The 23,013-nt window shown below is 38.3% G+C and overlaps 1 protein-coding gene across 3 annotated transcripts in view; it reads left to right on the top strand.

Annotated features, from left to right (window-relative positions):
* The window catches only part of LOC120854855 (fibroblast activation protein alpha), a 75,744-nt gene extending 63,399 nt beyond the window's left edge, over positions 1–12,345 (top strand). For 2 of the 3 annotated variants that reach the window (XM_040229238.1, XM_040229239.1), the window contains 6 exons: positions 1,015–1,069; positions 8,332–8,431; positions 9,592–9,656; positions 10,127–10,199; positions 10,460–10,533; positions 11,946–12,345. In XM_040229238.1, the coding sequence (XP_040085172.1) occupies positions 1,015–1,069; positions 8,332–8,431; positions 9,592–9,656; positions 10,127–10,199; positions 10,460–10,533; positions 11,946–12,047 (469 nt within the window). In that variant the 3' untranslated portion in view covers positions 12,048–12,345. Of the gene's footprint in view, positions 1–1,014; positions 1,070–3,952; positions 4,067–8,331; positions 8,432–9,591; positions 9,657–10,126; positions 10,200–10,459; positions 10,534–11,945 lie in introns of those variants that run through there. The other variant, XR_005719087.1, reaches the window with a different exon arrangement.
* The last annotated feature ends 10,668 nt before the right edge of the window (positions 12,346–23,013 follow it).

The following is a 23,013-nucleotide window of genomic DNA, read 5'->3' as shown; positions in this document are numbered from 1 at the left end:
GCATGTACACCCGTGGTGGATTCATGTCAATGTATGGCAAAACCAATACAGAATTGTAAAGTAAAATAAAAAATAAATTAATTAATTAATTAAAAAAAAATCAAAAACAGAGACCAACTTTGACTACTCCCTGGGCAGATAAAACTAGTCCCATCAGACAAAGCTCAATTCAATGTATTTTGAAGAACTAACCTGACTTGGGTCATTTCTTGTTCTGGTCTCTGGAAACCATAAGCAAAACTTTCCAAGGTTGATATGAGGCCAACTCCCTATCATTTAAGAAAATTTCAGTAATATCAGTTTTCTGTACATCAGGCATATATGGAAATCAGTCTCTCACAGTCCTGAGGGCACCTGTGTGCGATTTTTCATTTTTATTTTTCAGTCCCATTTTAGATTGAAATTCTTTCACATTAACATGTAAGCAAACAAAATCTTAAGAAATTAATAAAATTTAAAACAGGAACAAAAAACCTTTTTTTTTTTTTTTTTTTCCAAAACCTGCAGATTTGGAAATTTGGTCCCACTCAAAATGCTATGTCTTCTGGTGTTACTATGAGCCTGTCTCTCTCTCTTTTTTACTTATAAATAATTTAACTACATTTAATATCAAACTCAAAAACAGGTAGCTGTAGTCTGAGAACCTGAACTAACCATTTACTTGATCAGTGCATTAAAAAATTATTTCCCCTTTCGATCAATATTCATTTGCTGAATATGAGCTTCTTCATCTGAGCCCCAAGTAACTCACCAGGACAATTAGGGTAGGAGGCCATAACAGCCATGAGAATACTACTCAATAGATGTACCATAGAGTTTAACAGCTCCTTTTATCTTTTGCAGAAAACGATAATATTATTTTAATTATTTGTAAATGCAACCTTATTATGCATGTGTTTAAACAAAGAAAATGTAGCGTTTCTATTAAATCTTTGGATTAAATATGCTTGTGTAATGAAGTAAATGTCATGTGTACACACTTAAAATTCTAAAAATTTGTTTCTTTTACTTTAGAAAATTCATAGAAATGGGTTTCATTGATGAAAAAAGAATAGCCATATGGGGCTGGGTGAGTTGTTTTATATGTTTTATGCCTGTTATTTGGTTCAGCAATCATCATTTTCTAAAGTGTTCGCTTATAAGATTTCTCATGAAATGTTAATGTTGCAACATAATTTGATCTGTCAATGGAAACAGTCAATTTGGATAATCTGGGCTTCAAAGTGGTGGCTTTAAGTGTTTGTTCCTTTTTTAAAAATCATTTTGTTTCTCCCTTGTATAGAAAATTAACTCATAATTGATACTCTTTCACTTAATTCCAGCCATTAGAGTATATAAAACTGAATCATATTTGTCAGAAGTTTTATTCCCTTTGTTTTTTTAGACTTAATATATTTTTTATACTTCATCATTTCATTTTAATGAAAAGCTAAGATAAAGTTGAAAATTACAGGAAATTTCAAAGTATAAATTCCTTAGGACCCAGTCTATCCTAGTCATATCTTGGCTATTTGATTCTTATTTTTGTAATCAAATTTTTTTCCCTGAACTAATGTTAATTTCTGCTAACTGGAAGAAATAATTATTTATTACTAGTTATAGGTCGTGGAAATCATTTCTCAAGTTTGGGAAACTATACCGGTTTTCTAAATACATACTGAAAGAAAGTGGCGACATTTACCAGTCTTGGGCAATAAAGTCACTGGAAAGTTCAGAGAATTATGGGAAAGAGTTTAGAATCGCCTATTATAAATTATGATAATCACCCTTCAAAGAAGATTTCCTGTTTCACTTTTTGGTCTGAATTTGTACATTTGCAAGTCAATTTGCAGCCATTTGTGCTTGGGTTGTTTTTCTTGGCTGTTTTCTGAGAGCGGCCTGCACAAGATGGAGGGAATGAAACCCAATATTGAAGGAAATCTGCAGGATTCCTCTCAGCTCAGTGACCAGATGAAGAGCTGTTATGAATTTGTAAAAAGTTGTTACTTCGAGCCATTTGGTCCTTCTTAAAACTATCAAGTGTTAAGTATCAAAACAGAATGGAATTCAAATGGGTGGAAATAAATGAAATATCTTATAGTGAAACATTTCAGATAAGACTTTTCTTACCATCCATTTTTATAAAATTTCCCAAAGTAAATTCTTGAAAGATTCGCATTTTGAACTGAAGACTTACTTATAATCATGAACATTTCTCACTTTGCTTTTACTTCAGGCTTTGAAATAACCATAGAGTGAACTTTTAATTTCATTTCTAGAACATTCTAGGTTGAAGTACTTTGGTAGAGAACCACGTATGTAGATGATTTAAGAAACCCACTCATCACCTGAAGGAGAGTGGGCTTTATCCATGACTCTGTAACATGTTTCTCCTCTGAGTTTTCTGTTTCTGTGACCATTATACTCTATTCATCCTTTAAATGTTGGTGTTCTTCTGGATCTGGTCTTGATTCTCATTGTTCCTCACTTTCTTGGGGAAATCCACATGGTTTCAAAGATGAGGCCAACTGCCAGATGCCTGCCACTAGCCCCACCTCTCTCTTCTGAGCGCCACATTTCAAATGCCTGCTGATCATGTTTCCCAAATGTCTTACCGAGGCCTCAAGCTTAACTTCCTGAAGTTAAACATACTATGTTGGTGGTGTTCGGTCTCTAAGTCATGTCTGACTCTTTTTGCGGCCCCTTGGACCATAACCTGCCAGGCTCCTCTCTCCATGCGATTTTCCAAGCAAGAATATTGGAGTGGTTGCTATTTCCTTCTCCAGGGGATATTCCCAACCCCAGGGTTGAACCCACATCTCCTGCACTGGTAAGTGTATTCTTTACCACTGAGCCACCAGGGAAGCCCTAGACAGATTATAGTCTACTTTAAAACAAATCTTCATCTTTAATAAGGACCTTACCACATACCTGAGCTTCCCAGGTGGCTCATTGGTAAAGAATCTGCCTATATACTGGAGATGCAGGAAACACAGGTTTGGAAAGATCCCCTGGAAGAGGGCATGGTGACCCACTACAGTATTCTAGCCTGGAGAATCCCATGGGCAGAGTGGCCTGGCGGGTTACAGTCCATAGGGTTGCAAAGAGTCAGACACGACTGAAGCCACTGAGCATGCACAGCGTATACCAAGTCACCCAAATTGGTGAGATGCTTTCAACTCTAGAGATGCTTTCAACTTCTCCAGCTCCCTGACTCCAATATTCTATTGATTAGTAAATTCTGTCAATTCTGCCTCCATATATCTGAGTCTATTCTCATCATCCTCACTGACATTATTTTAGTTCAAGTTTCTTTATATGTAATTTTAACCAGAGCTTCTCCAACCTTAGCTTATATAAGCATCACCTGGAGAACGTGTGAAAGCAGGGCCCTCACACCAGAGCTTCTGATTCTGTACTCCAGAGTGGAGTATGAAAGTCCACTTGCATGGACCATAGGTTGGGAGGTACAGGTTTAAATCTTGCAATTGTCCCTTAACTAGCCTCCTTGCTTTAGTTTCATAAGCGCCAATGTTGCTGATGAAATTATTGTTCTAAAACACAATTCTTTCCATGTTGCTTTTTTGCTTGTATTGCTCATATATATTCTAGGCCTACCTGCTGACTTCAGCCTAGTGCCCAGACACATTTACTTGCATGCAAGGCCCTTGGCAATCTGATTGCAACCTACTTTTTCAGTCTCATCTCCCTCTACTTCTGCCCACACCTTATGAATAATTTGATTTGTCTGTGTCTCCTTGTTCCCATGAGTCAATCATGCCCGTTTCATGCACCTCAGTGATCATCCTCTTCTTCCGTGCCCCATGTCTTCCTCTCTCCAAAATGCAAAATTTCTACTTATTCTTTTAAGACCCAACTCAGATATGACCTTTGTATGCTCCAATAGCTCTTTATTACTGCTCTTATAGAAATTACTGTTTTATCTTATTTGTACATTGTTTTCTCTCACAAGGATGTAAGCTCATCAGTAGAATGGACTTTGTCTTTCAACTTTGTTTCTCAAATGCTTAGCGCAGTATTCGCCATCTCACATATCTATGAGGCTGTTTAAGCTGAATTTAATCCTGTAAGTTAACGTTCCTCCAATGTGTCATACCATGAAATCTGGGGCAAACGTTCTCTGGTCTAATAATTTGGTAAATTATGAACTCTATATAATAGTGCATATAGGTTCCATGAAGAACAGTAAAGAAATCTGTTATTTTTTTTTAATATAGTATTACCAAAAAGTGTTTGATTCCATGGATACCTCTTTGAGAAGTGGTCTTGAAATCAATAGGGAGTGAAACTGGAGTCTTAGGAAGATACTCTTGGCTGCAGAATGAAGAATGGCCTGATGTCGGGAGAGGGAGTGGTTCAAAGGATTAGGAGGGATATAATATTGGCAACAAATACCAAGGGCCTGAATTTATGCAGTGAAGAAAGGGGCAAAAATAGGTCATAGTTTTGTGTGTTCTTTTATAATATAATAAGCAGAGACCTATGGGAAATTGGAGAAGGGAAAGAGAAAGATGTTGAGAATGACCATTTGGGTTTGTTTACCTATTACTGTGTTCTGTAAACATCTGTTTCCACAAAGTATTAGACACCTTGCTAAACTGAGAAATACACTAAAGCTAACTACACAAGTTTTTCTTTGGCCAGTTGGTCAGTAAGTTACAAATCATACATTTCCCTCCATTATCCAGATTAAGAAGGGGAGAGAAGGCATTTTCATTGTACCCTTTCATTTTTCTGGCACACAAACTAAATTCTAGTAGCCTGGTTTTTAGCTACGTAATAGATATGTACTATGTACTACGTACTCAGCACTATGCTTAGGAAGTGTCTGCTCTGACAGTGGTTCTGACCTGGGCAATTTTGCCACTCAGGGGACCTTTGGCAATGTCTGGAGACACTTGGTTGTCGGAACTGGGGGAGTGCTACTAGCATCTAGTGAGTAGAGGCCAGAGATGCTGTCAAATGTCCCACAATGCACAGGACAGCCTCCAAGAGAAAATAATTATCCAGCCCCCAATGTCAATAGTGCCAAGGTTGAAAAACCTTGATTTATATGAAGAAAAATTAAAGCGATTATTGTGACAATTGAAGAGCAGCAGGGGTTTTGCTAAATTATTAGAATAACAACCTCATTTATGGGCTTTGCTTTGTTACTATAGACCTAGCCAGGTGGTGTTGAATAAGCATTAGTTCATGATTTAATCTTAGTTCCTTTCTCTCCCAGTGACTAATTATAAGCAATTTGAATTGCTATGTGTGATCAACGATGTAAAAGTAGGACAAATGCACCTCTAATGAGACTACAGTAGACTCTGAACTTAAAACTTCCGAACAAGGTTGCTCTAATATAGGGATATAGAGGAAGTAGCTTGTTGTCAGATGTCCTGCAGTTGAGTCTCAGCTCTACCGCTTACTCTAAATTTATTCTGAGCCTCAGTTTCCTCGTCATGAAATGCAACAATAATTTCCCCACCAAGTCACTATGAGAGTTAGATGAGTTAATAGGAAAGTCATATATTAAACAAAAATTGATTCTATTCCCAATGTGTTTCAGATTGCATCCTCAGTGCTAGGGGCGACATTCATTAACAAGATGGACAAAAATCTCTACGTTTATCAAGTTGGGAATGGTTGGGGAGAAAGGCAATAAGCAAGATAAATAAATAGCACAGATAAAATGTTAAATAACGATTGGTGCAATGGAGGAAAGCAAAACAAGAAAGGAGTATGGAGCATCATACAAAGTTGATGCAGTTTTAGATTAGAAGGACAGGTGAGACTTTTTTTTTTTTTTTTGGAGTTAAGACTTGAAAAAGGAAGGAAGTAAGCCATGCCAATTGTGGAGACAAGGAAATTCCAAGCAGGGGGTGGTGGCATTTGCAGAAGTCCTGGGGCTAGATCATGCTTGGAGAGTTCAAAGAACACTAAGAGAGCCAGTGAGCAAAGAGAGATGGGATAGGGGAGAAAGGAGACAGAGCCTGTAGGACCACAAAGACTGTCGCAATGACCTTAGCCCTACAAATGTTAACTAGTTATTATTATTGCCTGTAGGCAAAATAGTCCAGTCTGATTTATAGCTCCCATCAGAATACTGTTCCATAAATCCCTCAAAATTCTGTGCCCTTCTAAGAAAGTTTTTAAAGATATCCTTCATTTAAACAAAATGGCAAGGCATCTAAGTGCAAAGGACAAAATTCTAGAATTCTCATGGCCAATCTGCTCCGTGGGTTCTTTTCTTACTGCATCCACCCACTCTGCCTTGGAGCCCCACCCATGGGAGAGCAGAAAAAAGTCAACTCGGGTGTGTTTTTTTTTTTTTTTTCCCTCTCTTTATTTCTACAATAGAAACAGCTTTTCTAAGCTGCCTGAGAATTTAAAGTACACCTTCTTTTGTTGTGCTGCTGCTATACTAGTTTTGATTTTACAAATTTCTGGAGACAATGTGTTCATATCGAAAAGCTGAAGATTTTGTTCAGATACCATACTCTTATCTAATCAGTGAACAAATACAGATTAATATTTTTATAATTTCTAGGATTTGGGACAGAGATGTTCAAAACCCTTTTTACTATATGCAAATGCTCTAATTTCAAATATCATTCTGTGCTATTTTGTGTTATGGGGCGTACAAGAGGAGAAGCAGAACCCAGTATTATAATCTGCAGTGAACATACTTTTCCAATTAAACCATAAACGATCAAATTTCTAAAGGACTCAGGCTTCCTCTACATGCATTTAAATCTAAAATTAAGAACGAAGAAGAAATCTTTCATTTCAGTAATAGTTGTTGCTAACCTACTAATCCAAACAGATTATTTTTATAAGTAAAAGTTTGATCCTGATGAGAATTTTCACTTATCAAAATGATTTTAAAACCCACATTTTTCTTTTGTTTTTAAAATATATTTTTCCTCTATTAAAATACGTTTTAGTTCTCCTCCAAGTATAATGAAAGGAGGCCACGGTATAATTGGAGCTGCCTCTTTTAGTCTGTGTTTTGTAGCCAAGGGTCCTCAGTAAGATTCCCTGGAGATGGAAACATAAAACTGTAAACCAGTTAGAGCATTCTTTCTCTAACAATTGAATTCAGCAAGAGGCTTTAGCTGATCCCTGCGGGCCACGTACTTCATGGATTAAGACTAGACCCCGGCCACTGACCTGCTGCCTGATTTCACTGCATCTGTCTTCTGTCTCTCCCTTGCTCTGTAGGGCTCTCACTCCCACCCTCTCTTAAGACTGACTTTTCTGTGGCAAAAGATGATATGATCTCTCCTGACCTGAGGGCAGATCATTCCCAGAAGTTTGTGGTAATAACAAGGCACCCCCTTAGTTAGAGAGCCATATTGTCCTCTTTTGATTTGTAGGGACGTTCCTGTGTTGCGGCAAGAATAATCACATCCTAATCTAGCACAGACATTGGTGGGGGTGAGGGTGGGAGTATGCCTAATCCAGGACATTGCTTAATCCATGTGCCCAGAGGAAGCATCTCTCTCCCAACAGGTAGACAAAATTTGCCTTCTGGGGGAAGATGCAGCTTTATTATGAAGTTGTCTGTTCATTTCTTCATTTTCAGGAAAAGGTTCAAATTTCCAAGTGACACAGACACACATCTCCTTCTGTTATCAGGGTCACATTTCTGAATCACCTACCGATTCCCTGGTAAAGAAAATGATGAGTGCTAAACCTGCTTCAGACTCTGCAATTTGTATCTCCTTTTGTGTTTGTGTTCCCTGAGGTAGTAGGGGCAAGCAAGATTTGTTAAGGCACCAATGGCTTTTCCTCTTTGAGCTGCTATGCCAGAAATCCTCAAAACAGAATACATATATACAAACTCTGGCCATCAAAGCTACATAAGAGGTTCTTGTGTTGTTCCCTTGATGTTCTCTTTTGAAAACAGATTAAGTAAATACACAGATATAAGTTTTGCCTCACATTACTGTTGTACATTGTGGAATGTATCTTGCTTTTACATTTGGAAAAGATCTTTTTTTGTGTGCACTTTTTAAGAGTAAAATTCTGCTTTTGCCATAGCAAGGTCCTGGTTGGAAAAACATAGAGGCATGGGTAAAGACATTCTTGCAGAAAAATTGCAGTTGTATCTATCTCTTAAACTGCCCCCCTCCATATTCTGATCAGCACACCAGGTATTTGTAATTGACTAGGATGGAATTATTGGGACTTATTGCCAAGAGTGCAAGATAGACATTTAATCTACCCAATCCATATTCCCCAGCTCCCATCAGCACTTATTGTGAGTCGAATCATTATGCAAATGTGTTGGAGAGTTTAGGAGAGTGAATCTGGGACTGACTCCTAACAATGTCTCTACAGTCCTATGGAGGTTATGTTTCATCGCTGGCCCTTGCTTCAGGAACTGGTCTTTTCAAATGTGGGATAGCTGTGGCTCCGGTCTCCAGCTGGGAATATTACGGTATGGAAACATTTCATAAATGTTGCTGCAAAAACATTTAACACATAATTACTCTATATTTAAGGTTGCTAGGAAAACAAATTATGCAGTAAAATTCACCCCAGCATCACTGGGAAAAATATAATCTATAAATGAGGTTATTTATATGATTCATTATAATCATGTTGCAACAATCAAAGAAATCTTAAGACGAGAAAGGACTTTTCCAAAACCCAATGAATGTTATTCTCCTAGAAACCTTGTGCACCCTGATAAACCAAATCTTTAAAAATCAGAGCTAACTCTGTTTTTGCAGACACACAGGTGCAGCCAAACTGGCTTTTAAGCAGTTCTTAGGGAAAATCAGGCCAAGCCAAGTAATTCACCACCGCACAACAGTTTGCAGCTGCCTGATACATTACTCCAGGAGTCAAAGAAACAAAAACTTTGTTCGAGAAGTATACCTTCCAAGTGCCTATTTTTATGATTAACATCAATGCAGGATGACTATTTGGAATTAATTATAATAAATGCACAAAAATTAGCTTTCATTAGATCCTCTTCCCTGTGTTGAGGTGAAAATAAGGCAATTGTGGCTTGGGAATCTTTATTCAGAGGAAAAAAGTGTGTTGGGAGGTGAGGAGGAGTTGGGGGACATATTTCTATCCCAAATTAAGAGACCAATGAGAGTACTAGAGGTGGCTGCATTTGTGATTTCTTTTAAAATGTAATGAGGTCATTCCTAGCTCAACATTTCCCCCATCAAAGAACTTTGGGCAGAAGTGAAGAAACTGAAGAGCTGTCCATTCTATTGTTAGGTGCTCCTGTTTCCATAATCTTCTCCTGTATCTCTTCTCCAGGCTTGTTGAGACAGCTAGCAGAGCAAATGACTAGGGTGGAGCATTACAGAAAGGAAAGCAAGACCTTTCCTCAGCAGCTTCCCCTGGGAGATTGAGGAGCTGGCTCAGACAGTAAAGAATCTACCTGCAATGGAGGAGATCAGAGTTTCGATCCCTATATTGGGAGGATCCCCTGGAGAAGGGAATGGCTACCCACTCCAGTGGAGAATTCCATGGACAGGAACCTAGCAGGGATGCAAGAAATCAGACTGAGAGACTAATACATTCACTATCCTGCCTGAGTTATCACATGCAAACCTCATGTTCTTACATATTTTACAGCATCTATCTACACAGAGCGATTCATGGGCCTCCCAACAAAGGATGATAATCTCAACCACTATAAAGTAAGCATTTTCTGTTTTATTTAGGTCATTAATTTATTTCATATGTGCTAAATAATTGTAAACCAGTCATTCAGAGTTTATACTTCTGCTGGGTCCAGAAGCAAATATGATGATCTTTTGTCAGCTGTAAAACACCTTACTAGAAGGAATTAACTCCCTTTGGATTCTACTTTTTCTTTCCTCATCCTCCTCCCCACCCCCAACCCCTACACAGCTTGAGCGGGCATCGTTTATGCCTAAGGTCTCACTCATATGTAACATATGACACATAAACTTTCAGTTTTTCAAACTAAGAATCAGATGGAAGTAATGCAAATGATGATGAAAATGTGTTGCTCTGACTCTTAAATATTTATCAACCAAAGCAATACATAATTTCAGTATTGGTGCTAAGTCCATTGCACAATGATTTAGCTAGTTTTCTATTAGAACTTGCAGCAACTAAAATGTTAATTTTTCCCCTTTTCCAGAATTCAACTGTGATGGCAAGAGCAGAATATTTCAGAAATGTAGACTATCTTCTCATCCACGGAACAGCAGATGGTGAGGTTTAAGCAAGACTCTTACACATAAAAATACTGAGCCAGCATCACTTTGTTTAAGAAACATTAAGCATCCTCCTATGCCTGTGCTCAGGGTCAGTACCTAAGAGTCAGGGACATTTCCATAAGCGAGTGTGATTACTCACTGCTGACAATGTCAACTGCATGACTAGACAATTGTTGGTGTTCATTTCCAGGCAGTACATTGTCACTCTGCTTTCTGGTATTTAGCAGCACTTTAACTCTCTCTCTTTGTTGCAGATAATGTGCACTTTCAAAACTCAGCGCAGATTGCTAAAGCTCTGGTTAATGCACAAGTGGATTTCCAGGCAATGGTACATAATTTTGTTTTATTCAGGTTGATGGCTTTAGACCCCTAAGCTAAAAGGAAGACACTTCTTCTTCTCCTTTTTTTTTTTTTGCTAAAACCTGACAAGAAGGCTATTCAGTAGAGTAGGCAGAACATTAGCAAATGACTCTTGGATCTTCCATGAACTTCCTGAGGGACAATAGGCAAGCCACGCCACCTTTGCCAGTCAAGTCATATATTAAATAAAGGCTTCCACAAGATTAGAGTCTCTTCTAGCTCAAATATCCAACAGTTCTATGGTCCTGCATACTGAGTGCAGCTTCGTGCTTCAAATCCCTGTAAAACCTCAAAGCACCCAGAAGATTCTGTTTATTCAGTAAGAAGCCATCACAGAAGGCTATCAGAGACCTCAGAGGCTCCCAGAAATCATGCGGTTCCACTCAGAGCTAGAGAATCCTTTTATCTCTGTGTTTTCAATGCCTGACATGTACTTGGCCCACCACAGAAGCTCATATTTTCACTGACTGAATGAATGAATGAGCTAGCTGTGAAATCCAGTTGCTTGAGGAGTGGGAAATGGAGACAGAGAGGAAAATAAGGCAAAACCCAAGTCGAGGGAGACAATCCTTGGTGGTTCCATCCCCCTTCTCCACTTTTCCCTCACTTGCTTATGTTGCACAAGAACCTAGAAAAGGAAACCCTCCTTCTTTCAGAAATTTGGCTTCTTAAAATAATTTACAGAGGGTGAGGTGAGACTTTTCTGGTCTTTTTTTATCCCCTTTACCATTTTTTAAACTGTGACTCCTAAAGTGCATTCAACTCATAAGAATATAGTATTACATCAATAACCACTAGCCAACTTTATTCAGTGAAAATCATCTTACTGACTTCTCTCCAGCAATAAAATTTAAATCCATAATACCATCTCCCTGGTTTTTTTTAATAATACTATTTTTAACTCCTATGAAGGATGTTTATGGTTATACGTATTATGGATTTTCTACAATAGAGAGGAATTAGATTCAGAGGCTAAAAGCTTCATGGAATTTTTTAGCTAGAAGGTGCCTTAGAGGAAGTGAAATCCAACCCCCTCATTTTTCAAATGAGGAAACCAAGCTCTGGAAATTCAAAGTAACCAACCCAGCACCCCAGTTCTGGAACCCAGGCTCGGAATCCCGGGGTGCTGGCCACTGTGAAAGCTCAACCACCCCAATGCGATCTCACATATAGGTTTTAAAAATGTGAAACAATGGTGAAAGTTAGTAAAAGGGCTTTAAATCTTCTTGTTCTTCATGTATACATGTAAATTATTTTATTTATGCAAGTATTCTTAGTAATATTAGAAAACTTGCCAGGTTCTGAGAGGACAAAAAAGTCAAAGCCGGATGCACTGTGGGGTTGCAGAAATAAAATAAATTTCTTCCCTTTGTGTTTCAGTGGTACTCGGACCAGAACCACGGCCTATCCGGCCTATCTACGAAGCACTTATACACCCACATGACCCACTTCCTAAAGCAGTGTTTTTCTTTGTCAGACTAAAACCATACCAGTACAAGACTGTATCACAATCTGAACACTTCCTATGAATGCCTCAGACCATTTGCTTGTTTCACTCTTTATGCTGTTAAATGTTGGTATAAACAAACACACGAATGTTGTTCTGAAGGCTGACAGAAGATTCAGAGGACTCAGAAGTTCAACCTAAATATTGTTTACATTTTCTGGCACTCTGTGAAAGAAGAGAAAAGGAGGCCCTGCCTTTTGCTTTGAATACAAACAGTGCTTTGTTACCTGTTCATTTGAGGGGAAAAGAATAAAATCAGAAGTTAAAATACTATTATTTTCTCCGTGTTCATTCATTTCAGGTTCCAGTTTCTATCAGAGAAAGAAATGCTTGTGTCTGTTAGACAAGTGCTTGAATAATAGGGTGGTCATGGAGGAGAAGAATCTAGAAGCAATTTTGGATTTTTGTAAATAGAATTCCAAATGCTGGGAAAAAAAATAGCTCAGAGTGTGCGAAAGCATTGTTCAGAAATCAGATTGGCGATACATTTTGTAGAGGCACCCTGACGTTTGCTCTCTGTGCTGTCCCTCCAAGAAATGTTTATTAAATTTCTCCCAGAAGGTTTCTTATTGTCAAAAGCATTTGATAAGATAAAGTCAGAATTTTGAATCCAGGCTCCTTTTAAGAAATGCTTCAAATTTGGAAATGTTCCTATTTTAGATTTCTTTTTAGAATGAGTAATGGTAACTGTTTTCAGATTGCTACGCCACACCAAACTAAATAAAACAAAAAATTAAACAAAATGGACATCAATAGCTAGAGAAGGAAAATGTTACATCTATGAGATTATTCTGGGGTTTTTGTTCTATAAGTTTATTTGAAAAAGAAAAAAATACCAGAAGTACCATAATGCCTGCAATCCCAAAGGCGACGCTCTGTCAGGAGCTGTCCCTGTCAATTAGAAACACAGACAGTGTGCCATCTCTGTGATGGCCATAGAATTAAAAAGGTCCACACCAGGTCACCATAAGGTATCTCTTACATGAATGTTGAAAGTATCCACGAAGCCACCGCTGAGGGGACTTTTCACTGACATGGTTCCCAGCATTGGATTGCCCTGGATGATTTCTCCCCACCCTTGGCTTGATCCTTCCCAGTGGTAGATAGGAGACCCTCAACCTCTGTCATGCTATCTAACCAGAAGAGGCATGGAAACTTACAGCAGCAAGGGGCCTTAAAGGTCATATACCATAGCATCCTCTAGAGTTTTCTGATATTTCTCAGTCCAGAACTCTTTCTCCTATGACTTTCTGAAATCAGGCTCCCATTCGGGTCACAGAGTCTCACCTCACCTGTCAGGAAGGGCACACTGTGGATGTCAGGGGGCCTGGGCAACACCCCTACAGATTCGGAACTGGCCGTAGCGCCTCGGCACATCTACACAACAGCTGATGCTCTGAGGGTCAGAGAGAAGCTATTGCTGTCCTTTTTTCTTCCACAGGGAGCAGTCTGCAAAGCAAACCCAAGACATTTCTGCATAATTTACTCCCCATTTGCTCTCTACAGCTAGGAAATGAAGACTAGCCAACAGTCATTGCCTGACACTCTATCAAGGGAGATACCAGGGCAATTACAAATAATAAGGAAGTCTTGTTACCTTCACTTATTTTCTGTCTTTGTGAAATATGTGAAGCTGGCATTTAATATCAATGTGCAAAAGTCATCTCCAGTCTCAAGCCTTGGCTCCCACTACTATAGAGGTAACTTCTATAAGACAGATTACCATTTTCTCCAAGTAGAAATCTCTAAGGATTCTCCATGGTCTGTGAAATAATACTGTGGCTATTCAATGTAGAACATTGTCATCATTACAGAAAGTGCTATTCAGTGGTGCTGTCCTAGAGGAATCTTCACAGACCATATCTTGGAACATAGCATATTGTATAGGCTTGCCAACTGGGGAATGATTGAACAACTCAACTCTGTGTTCATGGGAGACTCAGGCTTTCTACATCACTGTTAATGCAACCTTTGAGAACTCCTCAGGCAGAATTATCCAGCAGCTCCTTGGGACTGTGTGTGTTTATGTACTTATCTATCCATTCAAAAAACATTTGTCCAGTTTGTCTATATACCTGACACTATGCAAGGCTTTGAGGATGTAGAGCAGAGCAAGGAAGCAATGAGAGTGACAGGGTTATTTTGTAATTTTTTTTTTTTTTAACATTCACATTTTGTACAGATTTACCAGATTTTTCTTTTGGCTTGGAAAATAAGAAGTACATAAAGTACAAAGATTTTAGTAGAAAATACCAAATTAAAAGGGATAATTAAACATCATTTCTATTTGCAGGAAGTGAATTAGAATAATAACTATCCTTTGCTACACTTTATTCTTGTATATGAGATTTGGGAAAGAGGATATCCCACTATATTAATTCACCCTACAGGGTATAATAATCTTTCATATATTGCAAACTTGAGATTTTCCTGCATTCATTCAACAAATGCAATTGCAAGTCCCTGATTTAAGTACTATAGGTGACCTTCTCCCCAAAAAAGATATGTATGTTAAACAGTATGCATATCTTTAGGCAGAGCTTAAAGTCTGTAAAGATGAGAAATGAATGTAACTGCATTGCAAGTTTAAATGAGATCAGGACTCTGGGGGTGGGATTCTGTATGTGTTAGAGGAAAACCATAAAAAAAATGATGCCGTTTCAAAATAATCTCGAATTTTAATCCTGCCATGCTGGCCTTAGAGGTATTTCAAAAGGTTTCAAAATTCTGAGTGACCATCGTATATTTGTTAGCATGAATGAGAAAGAAGCAATAAGAAAATGGGTATCTTACTAAATTTAATACAATTGAGGGAACCTTTTTTGAGGCTTAATTTTTTTTTCAAATCTTCTTCAAAGTATGACATGTATGATTTATTTCCTTCAATAAACATTTTTTGAGTACCTATGCTGTGCACGACAATATTCTGTGTCCTGCAGGGGTTACAAAGATGAATTTTTGTGACAAGTTCTCAATTTCTAGACTGTTTCAGTGAAGGCAACTTAACGAATCTGATTTTCCCAACATTTGAGCATTTTTCAGAAACTGACAGATCTTTATGCAAATGTTGTTGCCAAGCTGTTTGTAATGGTGAAATTATACTTTGACAGTAACTCTTTAAAATACATTAAACCCAGCTAAGGTTTTCTTTGAAATGTTGCCAATTAAGTGACTTTAATGAGCTTCTTGATGGTAATATAATTAAAATTCAGATGTTCTAATTGTAAAAAAAAAAAAATACAGTTCTGGGAAACTTAACAGTAAAATAAGCAAATGTGAAATGAAGTAAGGCTAATTTAAATGGTGATTATGTGGTCTTCTGAGAAGATTCTATGAAAACAATGCTTTCAATTATCCTGTTTTTAAAGAAGAAAGATGGCACCTAACAGATATTTTAAATGTATCCCGTAAAGTAGATATTTTGAGTTTATCTAATAAAACAGATTAAAAAATTCTGAACACAGGCAGTCATTCCCACCTTGTGAAAGAACTGCTAAAACACTTCCTTGGCTTTAGGAACAGGTATCCTGGCAATCTGAAGTGAAATAATTTCTCATTCAGGGAGAAATTAGTGCCTGGACCTTATCAAGCTATTCATGGGGGACTAGATCCAGCTCCTAGTGAAAGTCTCTACTGACCACCTGCTCAGATTATTGGCGTGCAGTACTAGCATGCTGGTCACAGATACTTCTTTTTGACACACAGGTAATATCGTTGGCAAGATAGAGCAGTATGATTTCATTCTATTGGCCTCTAATTCATACTCCATTACTTTCTCCACCCACTTGAAAAATGGCCTGACAATATGTGAGTGAAGTGAAAGTTACTCAGTCATGTTTGACCCTTTGCAACCCCATGGACTGGAGCCTGCCAGGTTCCTCTGTCCTTGGGGATTCTCCAGGCAAGAACAGTGGAGTGGGTTGCCATGCCCTCCTCCAGGGGATCTTCCCAACCCAGGGATCGAACCCAGATCTTCCTCACTGCAGGTGGATTCTTTATCATCTGAGCCACCAGGGAAGTCCAAGTATACTAGAATGGGTAAACTATCCCTTCTCCAGGAGATCTTCTGAACCCAGGAATCGAATCGGGGTCTCCTGCTTTGCAGGTGGATTCTTTACCAGCTGAGATACCATGGTTTGCAAATATTCTTGGGTGCAGCATTACATCTTTTGCTCTGTGGTTATGGAGTCCATATTATGTGCATAAGAGGGAGGGGTAATCAAGCCAAGATAATGCCACCATGGTTTGACAGTTCATCTTCCTTCTTTCATAATTACTGTTTACAGACCAGCAAAGATAGGAGCATCTTTGCTAACCATGAATTAATAGGGTTAGGCATTTTTTTCTATGTTATAGAAAGCAAATTGTTGAAAGAAACGTCTTAAGGAAACATGTAAAAGGATATAAAAGTTATTTCTTTGCTAAAAAGCTACTATCTATTCACTCATGATTCAATTTGTTATGGAAACATCCTTTCTGATAAAAGACATAATAGAAAATTTATATAGGTCAAAAAATTTGCTTTTATCATACACATTTTGCTGAATTTCCAGCTTTAAGGGACAATGTTCTACTATATGCAAGTGCTTCTTATACCAACAGGAGACAATGCTGCTCACTTTGCAATATTACCTTCCTTTCAAATGAATTGGCTCACATGCCAATTCTTTTAAAGATAATATGTTCATTGTAACTTATTTTAGAGGTAATTGACTGTAACAGATTAGGGCACAAATAATAAAGTTAGATTACCTGATTTGAATCCCAGTTCAGCCACATACTAGCTGCCTAACTGTTGTCAGCTTTCATACATTCTTTCTGCTTCATCTTCCTTACACGTGAAATGGAGGATAATAATACTTCCTACTCCACGGCATTTTGGAGATTTAATTTAGTTGCTACTGATACAGTTCATAGGGTGGCATATAGTAAGTATTTGGTAGGAGTCTGCCTACATACATAAAGTAAACCACTTTTTAGTTGGCTTCTTCAGTAAATTAATTCTCAATAAATTAATAGTGTAATCAGAAACCAATAATTTCTTCCCAGTATTAGTGAGTTTAGTAGAAATGTCAGAATCATCCATCAGTTAAAAATGAATCTCTGTCTTTTTCTGAATCAATATGGCCCTTTAAAAAAAACCCAATATGATGGGGAAACTCATCGACCCTAATGAATCATTTGACAATAAGTAATATTGTCAATATTTGACAGTAGTAATGAAAACACCTTTGGGGAAAGCAGACCACCAGGGAAGAGTGTGCCTGAAGGACACGGACAGTTCCCTCAGCCAGCTTCACACACAGCTGCAAAGCACCACACCATTCCTTCCATTCTGGTTCTATCTTCACCTGCTGCTCTCCAAACTCCACGCACTAAGTCTCCTCTCTTTTTTTTAATGCAGTCCAAGCTCATTGCTGTTTCAGGGCCTCGACTGTGGATTTCTTGCATTTTTCATTTGGCTGTGTCCTTGCCATCTACTTCTCAGGGCAAGTATCACAACCTTAGAGAGAACTTCTCTGGATTCAGCAGTCACTGGATTTAATGTTTCTTCTTCCACAGCCAGACTTCCAATCACAATATCTAACTTTGTTTGCTTGATCGCACATATAACCATCAGAAATTTATTTAGATGTATGTTTGGAACCTAGTTCTCCTACTCAAATATAAGCTCTCTGTTAGCAATGACCTTATCTGTCTTTTCACCTCTCTGCACCCAGGAACTTGATAGCCTTTGGAATAAGGTGGAAGGAACTTGATAAACCGTTGCTGAATGTATTTCCACATTTTGCAGATGGAAAGGCCTATGAAACTAGAATCCTTATGTGTGATCTCATGTGGAAACAGATCTCACCCTTTCTGGAAATGAGTGTAATAGAAACTTGTCTTTTCCCCTTCAAAGCGAAGAGAAAAAAAAAAAAAAAATCCCTGAGTCACAGGTGATTCACAGTCAGAAGAATGCAGTTAGGGAGGACATGAATCTTAGCCAGAGATCTAAAGAGCTGGCCTTTGGGACAAAAATTAATTGGTTTAGGAAATAGAAACCAGCCCAGTGCACTGTCCTACCTCCAATTCTCACTGCCCCTAGATGACACCACAGACCAAGTTTAACACAAAATGTTCAGACTGAAAAAAGTCATAGAAGTCTCTGGAATGCTTTCAATTATTTTAGCATCTTTCACTTTTTAAAGTATTTTTAAGAATATATTTTACTTCATAAATATATTTTAAGTACTAGTGGTTTTTTTCACATTATAAAACAAGCATGTTTTACACTGTTTCTTTCTCTTGATCGGATAAATCATAAGTTCAAACCCAGAAAATTTGACTGGTTGGTTCTTTTAAATTCAAATTATAAACACTTATCAAAAATAAGCCAAAGAAATATGTCTTTCAAAAGTTGTAAATTAAAGATCATATTTTTCTAGTTGATCATTCAACATGGGTGAATTGAACTTTCTAGGGTCCTATCGATAACAGCAGAGTATGGCCTTGTATATCTGCAAAGCTACCAAACAGAATCAAGACAACTGAATTCTAATTCTTATGATTTGGACAAGCTCCTTTTTTCGTGAGTTTCATTTCTCTCTGTGTGCCACAGTTTCTGGGCTAAATCCATGGTTTGTAAGTCCTAAGAATTAGTCTGTATTCCATTAGGTGATAGTACAAGGTAATTGCTAAGTGCTAAATCATATTCCTAGGAGAAGGCAATGGCACCCCATTCCAGTACTCTTGCCTGGAAACTCCCATGGATGGAGGAGCCTGGTGGGCTGTAGTCCATGGGGTCGCTAAGAGTCGGACACGACTGAGTGACCTCACTTTCACTTTTCACTTTCATGCATGAGAAGGAAATGACAACCCACTCCAGTGTTCTTGCCTGGAGAATCCCAGGGACGGGGGAGCCTGGTGGGCTGCTGTCTATGGGATCACACAGAGTCAGACACGACTGAAGCGACTTAGCAGCAGCAGCAGCAAATCATATTCCTAAAACTGAGACCCGTAAATTGGACAACTGGAGTCAATCTTGTGTTTTAATTCACTCTTCCCTCCCCTGGATCTTATCACCTTCTGGGGTTACAGTAGTTACATTTAGGATTTTTGTTTCCTCTCAATACAGAGCTCTCATGGTCTCTTTTCAGGCTCTATTTGTAGAGATGGGGTGAGATAACGATGCTTTATTATTTTTGGCCACATGGCACGTGGGATCTCAGTTCCCCAAACAGGGATCAAACCCATGTCGTCAGCACTGGAAGCACAGAATCTTAATCACTTCACTGCTATGGATGTCTTTTTTTTTTTTTTTTTTACGAACAATATCATATCCCCTAGAAACACTGAGATTGAAGTGTTCTGCCTGACTTGGATGATGAAAGTAAAGTCAATGACCCACCACCACACTTTGATTGGTGCTAATACAGGATAATGGCAGAACTAAAGAGCCTCTTGATGAGGGTGAAAGCGAAGAGTGAAAAAGTTGACTTAGAAAACAACATTCAAAAACTAAGATCATGGCATCTAGTCTCATCACTTTATGCAAATGGAAAAGTGGAATCAGTGACAAATTTTATTTTCTTGGGTTCCAAAATCTCTGTGGACAGTGACTGAAGTCATGAAATTAAAGGACACTTACTCTTTGGGAGGAAAGCTATGACAAACCTAGACAGTGAATTAAAAAAGCAGAGACATCATTTCACGGACAAAGGTCTGTAGAGTCAGTTTTTCCAGTAGTCATGTATGGATGTGAGAGTTGGACCATAAAGAAGGCTGAGTATTGAAGAATTGATGCTGTCTAATTGTGGTGCTGGAGAACACTCTTGAGAGTCCCTTGGACTACAAGGAGATGAAACCAGTTAATCCTAAAGGAAATCACTGTGAATATTCATTGGAAGGACTCATGCTGAAGCTGAAGCTCCAAGAGTTTGGCCACCTGATGCAAAGAGCTGACCCATTGGAAAAGACCCTGATGCTAGGAAAGATTGAAGGCAGGAGGAAAAGGGGGCAGCAGAGGATGAGATGGTTAGGTAGCATCACTGACTCAAGGGACATGAATTTGAGCAAACTTTGGGAGATAGTGAAGGATAGAGGAGCCGGCATGCTACAGTCCATGGGGTCACAAATAGACATAACTTAGCAACTGAACAACAGCAACAACAATATGGTAATATTCACAAAGGAATTGCCATCACCACTCACCATCTTCCTTAGTGAGATTGATTTTATATGAATTAAATTGATAGTTGAGAATCTTGTATTGGACAAGTGCAACAGATGCCTTGGAGTAGAGTTCTGCATCTCAAGCAACTGCTGAGGTCAGCTAGGCAATCAGAATAAATGAAGCAAACCAAAGAGGGGGTCATCAGAGTCTCAGTAACCTAAGAATGGGACTCAAGCAAGCTGGCAAGTGCTTCTAAAAGGATAACCAGTACTGACTCAAACTGTTGCTAGTGACAATATGGGCCTGTTAGTTCCCAACTTGATTTTTGTCAAGAGAAGCCAGAAAACTGACTGTTAAATGTAAACTCTCTCTCAATTTTGAACCCTTGATAACTAGTTTATGAGTAAAGAAAATTCATCTGTATGCCAGATTTGGTCTATGGGTATTCATTTCTATTTTAAGTAATAATTTAATTGCCTATTTTTGAATGTCAATTACATATCAAGTACTCCATATACATTATTCCACTTAATTCTCCAAACTGTAAAGTTATAATTTTGTGTATTTCTTATTAGGAAAATTATATCAAATTACAGAGTCCACTGAAGATTCCTAAATTCAAATCTGCTGGACCATGGTCTTCCTACAACTCCATGGAACAAGGACAGTGCCATTTATCAGGTATTCCAGAGGAGCAAGTGGAATGCCTTTTCAGGTGGCTTTGTTACATATTACTGCCATCAATCAATGTTCAGTATAGATTATCAATAAACACAACCCTAGCGGCAGGCCCTCAGTCACTATTAGAATTTAAGTACAGTTAATGGAGTAGCCATTAAGTGACTGCTTAAATAAACATTGGTAGGGTGGCTTGGAAAATGGAGTATGGTGCCCCTCTCTATAATTCGATGATTTCTACAGTGTTTGCATCTTGTTTCGGGCCCCAGCAGAATTTTGTGTATGTAGAGGAAAGCCATCCAATATGTAAATCCAGTTCGTGACCGGACTCAAAATGTCGTTAACATTCCAATCTCCCCATCACCTCTCCTCCACTCATCAGTGTTTCTTCTGGATGTCTTCTCTCTGCTGTTACCCTGCTTTGTATCTTCCCACACCTGTCCTCCTACCAGCTCCCACACTATGGCCATGGAGCCACAGAAGGGGGAAAAAGAAGGGGGAAGCTTCTAAGAGACCACACAGGAATGGACCCCAAATTGGAATCGGGTGTATCTTGCCAACAGCACTCAGGCAGCCAAAGCAGAGGCTCCAAAAATGAACAATGGAAGTCTAAACCTGAGGTTTTAGTCCTTCAGATTAGGTCTTTAGGAAAAAAAAATTGTGGAAACTTCCAAGTTCCATGAAAATAAGCATTTTATATCTCTCTTTTGTTTTTAGTTAGTGGCTATCAGTGTATGTTTAAAAAAAAAAATGTCACATGGGCCTCCAGGTTGCCAAAGCACCTTCAACATATCCGGAGTACTTTTGTTATTTACTTTCTCAAGTTACAGTATCAGGAGCCATAAAACACTGTTTACATAATCTTTGGTGAAAAAGCTGTGCCTAGTGAAACCTGCTACCCTAGTATCATTTCCTTGACATAGAGTATTTTGCTTAGTGTTTCCTCTTAACAAGTATTAGTAATTTATCATCAAAGTGCTAAAGATGTGTGGTAAACCTTATATCTTAGATATTCAATATTCACATACTCCTGTGTCATAGCTCCCAGAAAATAAGTAAAGTCATGGAAACTATGTCTGCAACTGTTAATATGTGTAATTTACTGAAATGCATAATCTTTTCATTGAAATCTTATTCATTTTTAAAAAAGAATTTTATATATCATATACATAGTTTGTTTATATGTTTATATGTATAATATACATATGCACATATGTATATGTTTATACATACATATCTATATTTTTAAGGTTCAGTATGTAGAATATATAAGGAACACTTGCAATTCAACAACACAATTTAAAAATGAGCAAAGGACTTGAATAGACATTTCTCCAAAGAAGTTATGCAAATGATCAACAAGCACATGAAAAAAATGTTCCATATCCTTAGTCATTAGGGAAATGTAGATCAAAACCACAATGAAATACCACTTAATACTTATCAAGTTGGCTACTAAAAAAGAGAAAAGAAGTGTCAGCAAAGATATGGATACCCTAATATATTGCTGGCAGGAATGTAAAATGGTTCAGCTGCTGTGGGAAACGGTTTAGTAGCTCTCCTAAAAGTTAAACATAGAATTAATTACTGTAAGTGTAGTTGCTCAGTCGTGTCCGACTCTTTGCGACCCCATGGGCTGTAGGCCACAAGGCTCCTCTGTCCATGGGATTCTCCAGGCAAGAATACTGGAGTGGGTTGCCATTTCCTTCTCCAGGGGATCTTTCCAACCCAGGGATCAAACCTGGGTCTTCCACATCACAGGCAGATGCTTTACCCTCTGAGCCACCGGGGAAACACAGACATAGAAAGAAATGAAGTACTGATACGTGCTACAATGTGAATGAACCTCGAAAACAAGCTACGTGAAAGAAGCCCAGACACAAAAGGCTACCGTATGATTCCATTTTTATGAAATATTCAGAATAGTTAAGTCCACAAGACAGAATGCAAATTAGTAGTTGCCTGAGGATGAGAAGAAACTGCTTAATGAATAAGGCGTATTTTCTCCTGGAGTGATTGAAATGTTTCAGTACTAGGCAGAGTTGGTGGTTGCACAGCATCGGGAATGTACTAAATGCCACTGAATCGTTCACTTTAAACAGTTTGAT

This window comes from Oryx dammah, unplaced genomic scaffold (genome assembly GCF_014754425.2).
Source record: "Oryx dammah isolate SB20612 unplaced genomic scaffold, SCBI_Odam_1.1 HiC_scaffold_27, whole genome shotgun sequence".
NCBI lineage: Eukaryota > Metazoa > Chordata > Mammalia > Artiodactyla > Bovidae > Oryx > Oryx dammah.
The sequence above is the reverse complement of the archived record's forward strand: the minus strand, read 5'-3'. Positions and strand labels throughout refer to the sequence as shown.